We start from the raw sequence: 13,700 nt of genomic DNA, 5'->3' as shown, positions 1-13,700 counted from the left end.
GGCTGTATTCACATTCTCTGTTGGAGTGCTGATCTAGTCTGGCCTTTTAGATCCTAATCAATAACATCTACAGTGTTGTGAAAAAGTATCTGCCCCCCTTTCTAACTTTCTCTACTTTTGCATATTTTTCATACTGAATGTTATCAGATCTTCAACCAAACCTAATATTAGATAAAGGGAACCTGAGTAAACAAATAACAACAATTACTTAATAGATTTATTTCATAAACAAAGTTATGCAACACCCAATGCCAAGACATAATGGGACACATCTCATCCAAAAGGTTGACTCAAGTTTGTCAAAAAGCACCTGGATGATCCCTTTTATTTTTTTATTTAATTGTTTTTGTTTTAAGGACAAATTAGTCAAACGCATAACATGTTGGACGACATGGGTCCCATTATACCTGGCGAAAACCTAACACTGCATTCCACAGTAAGAACCTTATGCCAACGGTTGAGCATGGTGGTGGTACTGGGATGGTACCAGGAATTCTGCTCTGTATCAGAGAATTCTACAGGAGAATGTCAGGCCATCTGTCTGTGAGCTGAAGCGCAGCTGGGTCATGCAGCAAGACAACACACAATCAAGTCTACATGAAAATGGCTAAAAAGCAACACATTTGAAGTTTTGGAATGGCCTAGTCAAAGTTCAGACCTAATCCCAATTGAGATGTGGCAGGACTTGAAACGAACAGTTCATGTTTGAAAACCCACAAATATCGCCAAGATAAACCAGTTCTGCATGGAAGAGTGAGGCAAATGTTTAATTCCTCTGGTTCATAGAGGCAGGGGTATGGGGAGACTGAAACAAAAGGCAGAAGGGAGGGGGAAAGAGAGGAGATAGGAGGGAGAGGAGAAAAGATAGAGAGGGAGAAGAGAAAGCAGGGAGAGAGAGAGAGTGTCCTACCTTGGTGGTCCACAGAAGGCTTGGAGGCATGGAGGATCTTGGGAATGGAGAAGCCCATGTCCAGCGCTGTCAGAGCCAGCTCATTCATAAAGTATGGCAGCTGTAAAACACAGGACATTTACACCTCAGGACAGTCTCCTTTCTTACACATGTGTTTTCTCTGAGTTACATCTCATTTCCCTCTGGTGAGTTGAGAAGTAAGTGAGGGGAAGACGGGAGGAGAAGACGCTTGGAATTAAAAAAGGACTATCGACAAAGAGCTCTCTGGGACAAAGACAGATAAGAAGAATATACACGCTGACTGTATGTGGAGGCAGAGGAGACAGGATGCCAGTACTCACCCTGATCTTACTGAGCTTCATCTGGATCTTTTTGGAGACCATGTCAGCCCAGTACTTCTCCCCCAGGAAGTCCCAGAACACCCGGCCTATCAAGGCGTTCACCCACGCCTCTGGCACCGCCACTCGCCCCGGCCGCTCGCACGGGCTGCTGGGTAACTGACAGGAACAACGTGGGAGTAACAGGTAGTGAGACAAAGGTAGTAAACATACATATTCTATATCCAACTGATTTTATAGGTCAGGTCCAGGGTATATACAATTATATGTGAAACGAATTGAGAATACTTGCTCATTGCTTAAAGTTTGAATTACACTGAACAAAAATATAAATGCAACATGTAAAGTGTTGGTCCTATGTTTCATGAGCTGAAATGTTCCATATGCACAGAAAGATAGTTTCTCTCAAATGTTGTGCACAAATTTGTTTACATCTTTGTTAGTGAGTATTTCTCCGTTGCCAAGATAAACAGCATGATCATTACACATGTGCACCTTGTAATGGGGACAATAAAAGGCAGCTCTAAAATGTGCAGTTTTGTCACACAACACAATGCCACAGATGTCTCAAGTTTTCAGGGAGCGTGCAATTGGCATGCTGACTGCAGGAATGTCCATCAGAGCGGTTGCCAGAGAATTGAATGTTAATTTCTTTTACCAACGTCGTTTTAGAGAATTTGGCAGTATGTCCAACCAGCCTCACAACCGCAGCTGATGAAACTGTGGGTTTGCACAACCAAAGAATTTCTGCACCAACTGTCAGAAAGCGTCTCAGGGAAGCTCATCTGCGTGCTGGTCGTCCCTCACCAGGGTCTTGGTCTGACTACATCACCGACTTCAGTGGGCAAATGCTCACCTTCGATGGTCACTGGCACGTTGGAGAAGTGTGCTCTTCACGGATATATCTTGGTATCAACTGTACCGGGCAGATGTCAGACAGTGTATGGCGTCATGCGGGCAAACGGTACCCCGTGGTGGCGGTGGGGTTATGGTATGGGCAGGCATAAGCCACGGACAACAAACAATTTAATTTTATTGATGGCAATTTGAATGAACAGAGATAATGTGATGAAATCCTGAGGCCTATTGTCGTGCCATTCATCCTCCTCCATAACCTCATGTTTCAGCATGATAATGCACTGCCCCATGTTGCAAGGTTCTGTACACAATTCCTTGAAGCTGAAAATGTTCCAGTTCTTCCATGGTCTGCATACTCATTTCACCCATTGAGCATGTTTGGGATGCTCTGGATCGACGTGCACGGTAGTGTGTTCCAGTTTCCGCCAAATATCCAACAACTTCACTAATGTGCGCTAATGTGACTAGAATGACGTTGTAAGTAACAGCAAACTTGCCAGGACATAGACATGTGTTATATGTGCAGAAAGCTTAAATTATTGTTAATCTAACTGCACTGTCCAATTTACAGTAGCTATTACAGTAACAAAATACCATGCTACTGTGTGAGGAGAGTGCACAACAACAAAAAACAATCACGGCACTTGGTTTGATACATTCACCTCTGAAGGTAGATAATGTACTTACATTCAGTAATCTTGCTCTGATTTGTCATCCTGAGGGTCCCAGAGATAAAATGTAGCATAGTTTTGTTAAATAAAATCAATTTTTTATTCAAATGTAGGAACTGGGTTCTAAGGTTTGAACCCCTGCTGGTCTGTATTCCCAGTCACGTGAAATCTATAGATTAGGATCTAATGAATTTATTTCAATTGACTAATTTCCTTATTTGAGCTGTAACTCTTTGAAATTGTTGCATGTTGCTTAGTATAGTTGTTTATTGTTCAGTATAGTTACATGCTATTACATGGCCACACTAACTACATGTCTACATGGCTATCTGATCAGCCTGTGTCAACATGATCCCCTCCATAGAATTACATATAGAATGAATAAGATCTCTGTGGTCTCCCCCATCAACCCTACCTTCTTGGTGGCTCCAGGGCTGCCCTCTGGGCTGTGGGAGGGACTGCTGGCCGGGGGGCTGTCCAGCGGGGGCAGGGGGGTGACGTACTTGGCCATGTAGACGTTGTAGTCCAGCAGCATCTTCTGCCTGACCCCTCCGGCCAGGGAAGGGTCCTTTTGACTGGGCTCATCCATGAGGCTGCCACGGCTGCTACTCCTGCTCTCTGCCTCCAATCTGTGAGGCCAGTCTGTTAGGCAACGACAACCACACCTGGGTTCAAATTCTATTGGAAATCATTTCACATACGTTAATGTCTAGCTAACGTCTCCCTGTCTGTAATCCTCTTAGAATTAGGGTTAGGGTTAAGGTTAGGGAGAATAGGATTTTGAATGGGAATCAATTGTTGCTCCCCAAAAAGTACAGCTGTCTGAATGTTCCCTCACCGCCCACTGGATGCTCACTGGACGTTTTATTAGCCTCAGACTTAAGTCTGGATGCCACCAAAATCCTCCTGAACCATTCTTCTTTCTCCCGACCCGTCCTCCCAAACAGGAACAGGATCAGATCCCGCTCCCCTGGGGGTTTCCTAGGCTCCTCTCCACCCCCAGCTCCACCTGGACCCTCCAGCTTCTCCCCCTTCTCCCCCACCCCAGACGGCTTCTCTTCCCCAGGTTCGGGCCTCTCTCCCTGGGCCTGGACCTTGGACATGAAGTCGTCCTGCTTGGCCAGCTCGATACAGATGGGGTACTTCTTGTTCCACACGCGCTTCCTGGCCAGGCTCTGGGGCACCAGGTGGATCTGGGGACACATTTGGATGTTACATGCTACATGAACCTCTTGGGGGTGTTCTAAAAATATTCGGCTGACTGGACAGATACAGGTATTTATATAATTTCTGCCGGAGGCCCACTTCAATGTCTGTATGCCCAAACACACACGCAGTCATACACAAATGTGCACCATACATGGTACGAAAGTGACGTGTAGTTTTTCAGGAAGTAGCCTTGTAGTTTTGCGTTTTGAATGGGCAAAAACATATCACAGTGGTCTTCAGCACACAAACTTAAAAAGGTAAATTCATCAACAAACACAAATATAATTTTATATGCAGTCGGAACATACACCATAGCCAAATACATTTAAACTACGTTTTTCACAATTCCTGACATTTAATCCTAGTAAAAATGCCCTGTCTTAGGTCAGTTAGGATCACCACTTTTTTTAAGAATGTGAAATGTTAGAAATGCCATCTATTTTGTGAAGTGCACCAGTCCCTCCTGCAGCAAAGCACCCCCACAACATGATGCTGCCACCCCCGTGCTTCACGGTTGGGATGGTGTTCTTCTGCTTGCAAGCCTCCCCCTTTTCCTCTAAACATAACGATGGTCATTATGGCCAAACAGTTCTATTTTTGTTTCATCAGACCAGAGGACATTTCTCCAAAAAGTACGATCTTTGTCCCCATGTGCAGTTGCAAACCATTGTCTGGCTTTTTTATGGCGGTTTTGGAGCAGTGGCTCCTTCCTTTCTGTCGATATAGGACTCGTTGCACTGTGGATATAGATACTTTTGTACCTGTTTCCTCCAGCATCTTCACAAGGTCCTGAGTTTGAAGGTAGACCTTTAAGTACATCCACAGGTACACCTCTAATTGACTCAAATGATGTCAATTAGCCTATCAGAAGCTTCTAAAGCAATGACATCATTTTCTGGAATTTTCCAAGCTGTTTAAAGGCACAGTCAGCTTAGTGTATGTAAACTTCTGACCCACTGGAATTGTGATACAGTGAATTATAAGTGAAATATTCTGTCTGGTAACAATTGCTTGTGTCATGCACAAAGTAGATGTCCTAACTGACTTGCCAAAACTATAGTTTGTTAACAAGAAATTAGTGGAGTGGTTGAAAAATGAGTTTTAATGACTCCAAGCTAAGTGTATGTAAACTTCCGACTTCAACTGTATCTTAAATGACCACGTTTTCACGGATTTGATGATATAAACGTCGAGCCCATTCAAGAGATTAGGGGACAGGACCCGGAAGTATGACGTAGGACGACGTCACTTGCACATTGCATTTCCCTTTCCCTTCCTCTCTCTGTCTTAGACATACACAAACAAAATGGGGCATCCATCCGCAAACGACCATACAACACGTTCCACAGACAGACGGACAGACAGACACATATACAGACACACAGACACACCTTGCTGTCGGTGAGGTCGTAGATCTTCTGGCTGATGTAGGTGACGTCAGGTTTGGGCTCGTTGTGCGTGGCCCGCCGGGCGATGTTGCGGTTGGGTTTGGACAGGCGCAGGGTGGAGCCCTCCAGACGTACATACACAGAGTGGGTCAGAGTGGCATGGTACATCTCTAGGTCATAGCTGGACATCTGGTTCATCCAGCCCTGTTAATGGGAACAATACACACGGTTAACTCTCAGACCGACGCATGGAACAACATGGAGATAATAATATGCACGAATGACACACACACACACACACACACACACACACACACACACACACACACACACACACACACACACACACACACACACACACACACACACACACACACACACACACACACACACACACACACACACACACACACACACTAATTGGGGAGTGTGATCGGCTGCAATACAACCACATAACCACACGGTCTCCAACTTTTAGCTGACAGTCCTGGTCCATACTAACATCTCAGTGAGAGAATCATCCAGAGCATGTTGATATGTGGAGATATTATCACAACATGGCTTCATCTAAACAACAACAACGGTCTGTTCAGTTCTCTTCAGAGACAAGGAGACGTTACATCATGTTGATATGTGGAGATATTATCACAACATGGCTTCATCTAAACAACAACAACGGTCTGTTCAGTTCTCTTCAGAGACGAGGAGACGTAACATCATGAGTTACATCATGGGCATGATGACATCATAGCGTGACTGTGGGTGACCCGTATGACCCCTCCTTTAGCTGGCTATATTCTGTGGTTCCACAGGTGCTATGTTGGTGTGTTCCACGTGACCAGAGAGCCTCTCTCCAGTACAGCTGTAGCCTGAGGATATTGAGCTCATGTGCCCACACGGGTTCAAACACACACGCACAAGTACACACAAACACACGCTTACATAACCGCTAGCCAACCGCTAAGCGTGTCTCCTCTGCTTCAGTTTCCAGCACATTGACTGGGTTAAAAGGAGAACGTTTGACAAATCAACAGACCATTTAATCTGTGAGGTTGTTTCAGGGCAAACCCCAATGCAGCTGTAGGGAACGCTATATAGCCTCAGTATGTTGTTGGATAGCCTAATGAGGATGTTAGATTCGTCATTTAGCAGACACTTTTATCCAGAGTCTTATTACAGTAGTGAGTGCATACATTTTCATACTGGTCCCCCATGGGAATCAAACCCACAACCCTGGTGTTGCAAGCACCATGCTGTGCCACACCGGACTTTGATGTGTTTCTTATCCAGCCAATGTTTCTCTATCCCACTGAGAAGCCACCATTGTGAATCCTGCATGAGCATTCAGGAGAGGTTGTACATCCCAATATTTAAGCCAGTGTAATGTTTAATGGTGTAACAACCCAAGCCTACTGAAAAGTACTGGTGTGGATAATAGGATTCATGGAGGGAGGAGAATTGTTACCTTGGCAACCATGCTGTTTAGCCATTCAAGAGAGGGAAGAAGATGATATCTACAGACATATACTGAATGGCTTCCTGTCCTATCTGATAAAGTGAGCAGCCATCAGGTTTTATTCCTGAACTAACGACAAACAGAGACGCGATATGGAGAATTGGTTGTGTCCCAAATGGCAACCTAATCCCTATATGGTGCACTACTTTTAACCAAGAACCCTATGGGCCTTGGTCAAAAGTAGTGCAATACATAGGGAATAGGGTGCCATGTGGGACGCAGCCTTGTAGATCCTCCCTACTCTCTCCGAGTCCCACTGGGGAAAAGCCAGCCGTGTATCAGCTGTTTATCTTGTAGATGCTATCAGCAACATGTGCTCAGCTTGCTAACTCAATAGAAGCTGCAGGCTGTCTGTCCACAGTGATGACAGGTACTACTAGGGGAAGGACACAGCCTATCTAAGATGTCAGGCTCCTTTCTATGTGATCTGCCTTAAATATACCTTGGTCGTTGCACAACAGAAAAGTATTCATGACCCTACCCTATCCTATGACCCTATCCATGACAATATCTTTATTGTTGCATTTATAAATCTATTATCTATCCTCTTGGGTAGAAAGCTTTCTATGTCATAACCTTATACAAAAAATACAGGGATAGGCTGTGAAACATAGGACAGTGTTCAGTCACAAACTCTGGTTCTGGAGAGTAGAGCAGGCTTTTGTTCCAGTCTTATACTAATGCACCCTTTACAGTTTTTTCCCAATTGTTTTGGCACTAATTTCAGTCAAATTTCTAAATACTTAGTACTAAACTGCTAACACAGTGACCTACCTTAAAGATTCCAGGTTCTTTGATATCCAGCTGGGCCACGTTCCACTGCTCCCCCATTCGTCTGCCCTGCCTGGTCCCACTGCAGCTGGAGACCTCTGGAGCCGACAGCCACACCACCAGTATAGCCAGCATGAACCCTGCTGCCACCCCCTGCACCACCGCACACAAATAGGGTGGCAGGGGGAATACCAGGTAACTGTAGACTAGACACGTGAAGAAGAGGAGGCCAGTGATGGGCACGTTTGGTAAGTCTTCCTCCTCTTCGTCGGACTCGGCTTCACTGCAGACGCCCGTGCTTCCCGTTTGGATCTGTAGGGACCCGGGCCGCTCCCCGTCCGGTGTCTCAGTGTCAGTACAGAGCTCAAAGCCTTCACTGTAGAGCTCACAGAACTCCTCGTCCTCCAGGCGGACTAGGGCCGACATGGAGCAGTGACCCAGGGCGAGGGAGGAGGACCTGGGGAGAGGAGGAGGGGAGGAGACCCTGGAGGTCCTGGAGGACTTGGCTGGAGGAGAGGAGAAGATAGTGTCTGCTGAGGCTTCACCAGTAGGGGTCTCCTCTTCCTCCTCCTCTCCTTCAGAGTTGCCCCCCTCCTCTTTGATGCTGTAGTTGTTGTTGCTCTCTGCGTGCCCATTGAGGCCTGCCAGGTTGGTGAGCTCCGTGGCGCTGAGGGAGAGGGAGCGGTGGGTAGCAGAGGCACCCCCTCCTGTACCGCCTCCCTCGGCTCCGCCTCCAGCCTCGTCGCCCATTAACTTACTGAACAGCTGCATTGGCTCACACATGACCTCCGACAAACGCCTCCTAGTATCCTCGATCCTGGCCTCCATCTCTTGCACCTTGAAGAAACACCTCCCGTCGGCCGGGGAGGTGAGGGGTGAGGAGGGGGCCGTCTTGGAGTCACCACCCCCAGACGTGGTGGAGCCCATCGGCTGGCCCAACTGCTTGAAGAGCTGCAGGTTGTTGACGCGGGAGTCTGGAGGTGGACGCTGCTGGGAGAGAGATGGTGGTGAGGGCGCCTCCTGGTGGTCGGGCCTGGTGTTGTCCGTGGAGAGAGACTTGACGAACGTCTTCATCAGGTGGTGGCGGTGGCGTCCGGCAGAAGAAGGAGGGGCAACCATCATTTCATTGGACAGGGACCTGAGGCTGAGGAAAGGCTTGGAGGGCAGGGCTGCGGAGCGAGACGGGGAGGAGGTGGTGGAGGAGGAGGTGGGAGGGATCGTGGGTCTTGTGTGATCAGAGGGCCAGGAGGAGCAAGCGGGGGGGGACTGGAGGGGGGTGTGCGTGGAGGGGGGGAGGATGGGCAGGGCTGGGCTGTGGGGTAGAGTGGTAGAGGACACAGCAATGGTAGTGGTGGTCCCAATCCCTCCAGCCTCAAACAGTAGCTCCTCGCTGGCTTCCAAGGCCGTCACGATGCCCTGGTCCTCAGTCCTCCCCCCCATCCCACCCAGCCCTTCTGACTCCTCTCCTGCGGAGGACGATGACACAGACGCCCCAAACCCATACAGCTCCTCGTCCTCCTCTTGTACCAGGGCAGAGAAGTGGATGGTGATGGTGTCCCGGGAGAGAGAGCGCTGCACCTGCAGCTTGGGGCCTGGGGGCGGGCGGGGGGGCGTGGAGGAGGAGGGGGTACTGTCAGCGGCATGGCCGTCCTTCCTGCTACTGTTGCTGCCCTGGCTGGTCATGACCACACTCCACAGGGCTCACAGCCTGGAGAGGGGGAGAGAGAGAACGAGGGATGAGGGAGAGAGAACGAGTGGTGTGGAAGAGGCAGGGACAGAGAGAGAGAGTGAGAAAGAAAGAGAGAAAAATATTGGTTTAAAGCTAGAATCCTTAGCTGCTACATCGATTTTTGACCATTGATTCTTGAGGAATATAACTTATAAGTGCCTCATGAGCTTAGTTCAACTGTCGTACCCCATCAGAACCAAAAATATTAGTTTTTTTTACTCTGAAGTTTGTAGTTTAGTTTATTAATAGCTTGTTTTCGGGAGGCGGGTTGTGGGTTGTGTTTGCGAACTCATTTTTAGCTCACAACAAGCTTGTGGCATGGCTGTTACTATACAGAAAAACGCTGCAAAGCTCAATGCGGAAGATGAGTACGTATCAAGCACTACACTCCATGAACTACTGGATCAACAAAAAGACTTCTATAAAGATCTAACACATCTGCAGGACAATAACTTGAAGTCCTTCCTGCAACTCTTTCTGGATTCTACCAACAGAAGGGTTAATGATCTGTTTAAGGATGTAACGGAATTTATACACCGTTTGGAATTTACGCAGTCGGAGGTGAATGTCCCCAGCCAGACCGCATTCAAAACCATGTCTGAGGATCTCACCATTTTACAAATAACACTTGACAAGCACTCTTCCAAAGGATACTACCTCAAAAACCAATCGAGGCACAATAACATTTGAATTGATGGAATTGAGGACGTAAAGACTGAAACTTGGCATGACACAGAAGTCAAGGCCGAGACACTCCTGACAGATCAAGTCAAACTGGACCCTAAACTCTTGGAGATGGAGAGGGCTCATAGGAATGGCACTTTCTTCCCCGATGGACAAATTACAAGAAGTATAAGAACTAATTTACTCACCTACTTCGGATATCCCCAAAATATATTTGACTAATTCCAAGAATCAAGTCAAATTGGAAAATCATCAATCAACTGTTAAATAAGAAAAAGGCATCTAGAACCATCCCATCTCAATTTATTGTTGGAAATAAGAATTGAATAACTTTTTTGTGAATGTGGGTTCCTCTCTGTAAAAGAATATTGAGAAAACTGATGGCAATCCCTTGGATTACATTAAGAGACATTTCCCTTCTCTGCTTCATGTCGCGCCCTGACCATAGATGTCTGTTTTTCTATATATTTTGGTTAGGTCAGGATGTGACTAGGGTGGGTACTCTAGGTGTTGTATGTCTAGGGTTTTTGTCATCTAGCGTTTTTGTATGTCTATGTTGGCCTGATATGGTTCCCAATCAGAGACAGCTGTTTATCATTGTCTCTGATTGGGGATCATATTTAGGTAGCCATTTTCCCCATTGTTAGTTGTGGGATCTTGTCTATGTTTAGTTGCCTGTCAGCACTAGTTTGTATAGCCGTTTGTTTGTTGTTTTTGCTCATTCATTAAAAAGAAAATGTACGCATTCCACGCTGCGCCTTGGTCCGATCCTTATGACGACCGTGACACTTCAGTTTGATCCTCCTGATGTAATGGAGGTGATGGAGTTAAATGGTAAAGATATCAGCAGAAGGTTATGATGAGATTGGTGCCTTTTTGGTGAAATCAGTGTCTTCCTCAATTACTGAGCCTCTAATACATATCTTCACCAAATCTGTGCAAACTAGTATTGTTCCTATAGATTTAAATATTGATAAGTTATCCCCCTCTATAAATCTGGGTATCCAATATCTTTCACAAATTATTGGCCAATATCTGTACTACCATGTTTTTCTAAAATCCTAGAAAAATTGGTGTGTAAGAGAATGTTGAAACACTTCAATCAACACTATATTCTACATGAGCATCAATCTGGTTTTTGAAAAACTACTAAACAGATATAGTTCCTTTGTAACTTGTGGATAAAATCTTTACAGCCCTGGACAACAATGAACATGCTCTCTGCATCTTTTTAGATTCATTGAAAGATTTTGACACGGTTGATCATGAAATGTTACTTCCTAAATTGCATTATTACGGTTTTCATGATTATACATAATTGGCTTTATAGTCCTGTTTCTGATAGAGAACAATTTGTTCATGCAAACGGCTGTACATCAACCAGGGCCAAGATATCCTGTGGTGTGACACAGGGTTGGATAATGTGACCTTTGTTATTCCTAATCTATATCAATGACCTTGCTGCTGTGTCTTCTACCGTACCTCCCATTCTCTTTGCTGAGGATACCAATTAGATTTTATCACACAAGAGTTTTGATTAATGAAGCCAACTCAGGCATGGACACATTTTCTGTTTGGTTCCAGATAAACAAATCATCTTTAAATGTTAAAAATCTAACTTTATTATGTTCACTAGTAAGAATAACAAATATTGTAAAAAATACAATGAGAGGCCACTTTATCTTGGCCAGGTCGCAGTTGCAAATGAGAACTTGTTCTCAACTAGCCTACCTGGTTAAATAAAGGTGTTCTCAACTAGCCTACCTGGTTAAATAAAGGTGTTCTCAACTAGCCTACCTGGTTAAATAAAGGTGTTCTCAACTAGCCTACCTGGTTAAATAAAGGTGTTCTCAACTAGCCTACCTGGTTAAATAAAGGTGTTCTCAACTAGCCTACCTGGTTAAATAAAGGTGTTCTCAACTAGCCTACCTGGTTAAATAAAGGTGTTCTCAACTAGCCTACCTGGTTAAATAAAGGTGTTCTCAACTAGCCTACCTGGTTAAATAAAGGTGTTCTCAACTAGCCTACCTGGTTAAATAAAGGTGTTCTCAACTAGCCTACCTGGTTAAATAAAGGTGTTCTCAACTAGCCTACCTGGTTAAATAAAGGTGAAATAAATAAAAATAAAAACAAAATTAAATAAAAAAAGAAGCCAGAATGGTGGGAATGAAATGGATCAAGTCACATCCACTAGATTCCTCTGAGTTTTGTTGATGAAAAGTTGTCCTGTAAAGATCATATTCAAATTGTCCGTAGCGAAGTGATGAAATCTGCTATCATCGGAAAGACTAGTGGTTTGGTTCATCAGGCTTGCTTCCTAACTCTATAGCTTAATTGACCCATATCTCATTTACTGTAATATTGTCTGGGCCAGTAAATATACCTCCTAACTACACAAATTACTCATTATACAAAATACATTTGACTAGCCACCTCCTCTAATTCCCCGGCTCCATCTACACCTTTGTTTAAGAAACTCAATATCTTGTCTATTTACAACATTAATGTACAGCAATTATGCACTTTCTATACAAATACTCAAACCCCCAGACAGTTTACCTTTCAATGGATTCTTCCAGGTTCATTCTGAAATCCATCTATACAACACAAGACACTGTGTCTGCGTGTCTGCATGCGTGCATTATAATGACAGATCTGAATATAGAAGTTTGAAAATATTTCCAGAAAGTGCAAATGGTAATGGCTTGTGGGCTTGGACGGACACACACACACACACACACACACACACACACACACACACACACACACACACACACACACACACACACACACACACACATACACACACACACACACACACACACACAGACAGACACTGTGATAACCTTCACCCTCCCCACTGCCACACCTCACATAGTCAATTCTCTATCAGATACAGAGGTACCACACTCATCTTCACATTGCCAAAATATCACCATCCCTCAACAACTTCAAGCGAAGACTGGGGGTCAGCCTGATGAACCAAACTACTCAGTAATCTCCTCCATAAAGCCTAACTCTCACACATTCACATGCACACACACATTTAAACAAAACAGTTGCTTTTGTTTTTTGACATTACTGATCAATTCATTTATACATATATAATTAGTAGGTTTACTAGGTTCTATTTTAACAAACTAATTTTATTTTTGTACTTATGCATTGAATATAGTTATTTTGAGGTGTGGTTTTCATCCAAGCACATCTGCACACTGTTTTTCATCTGTATTGTTGTTTATCACTTGTTTTCTTTGGTGCAAATAAATACATAAATAAATCCCTCAACAAAAAAGGAATTCAGAATGGATATTACAGAAAACAAACAACACTGCACACAAAACACACACTGTAATTAATGCAAAATGGGTCATGCTGTGAGCCCCGGCTGGTAGATCATACAGTAACAAGCCAGTCATTGTTTTTCCCAACAAGGCTGAACCACAGACAATAATCAGTGAGTGATTTCCTAACTTAGGCGTGGCGTTGTTATTGAGTTATTCTAGCTTTTTATTCTTGCCCATTGTATAATTATCTGGGTAGCCATACCACACCCACACACACACACACACACACACACACACACACACACACACACACGGAGGCTGGTGAGGGGAGGACCGCTC

General features: G+C 44.8%; 1 protein-coding gene across 1 annotated transcript in view; it reads right to left on the bottom strand.

Annotated features, from left to right (window-relative positions):
- LOC109881299 (testis-expressed protein 2) overlaps positions 1-13,700 on the bottom strand; it is a 41,471-nt gene that overhangs the window by 13,523 nt on the left and 14,248 nt on the right. The window contains exons 3-8 of the mRNA XM_031813851.1: positions 7,665-9,369; positions 5,378-5,578; positions 3,616-3,970; positions 3,193-3,419; positions 1,252-1,407; positions 911-1,010 (exon numbers count right to left, since the gene is read on the bottom strand). Of these exons, the coding sequence (XP_031669711.1) occupies positions 911-1,010; positions 1,252-1,407; positions 3,193-3,419; positions 3,616-3,970; positions 5,378-5,578; positions 7,665-9,344 (2,719 nt within the window). The 5' untranslated portion in view covers positions 9,345-9,369. The remainder of the gene's footprint in view (positions 1-910; positions 1,011-1,251; positions 1,408-3,192; positions 3,420-3,615; positions 3,971-5,377; positions 5,579-7,664; positions 9,370-13,700) is intronic.

Source organism: Oncorhynchus kisutch, unplaced genomic scaffold (assembly GCF_002021735.2).
Source record: "Oncorhynchus kisutch isolate 150728-3 unplaced genomic scaffold, Okis_V2 Okis06b-Okis10b_hom, whole genome shotgun sequence".
NCBI classification, from domain to species: Eukaryota; Metazoa; Chordata; class Actinopteri; order Salmoniformes; family Salmonidae; genus Oncorhynchus; species Oncorhynchus kisutch.
This window is presented reverse-complemented; position numbering and strand designations above follow the sequence as displayed.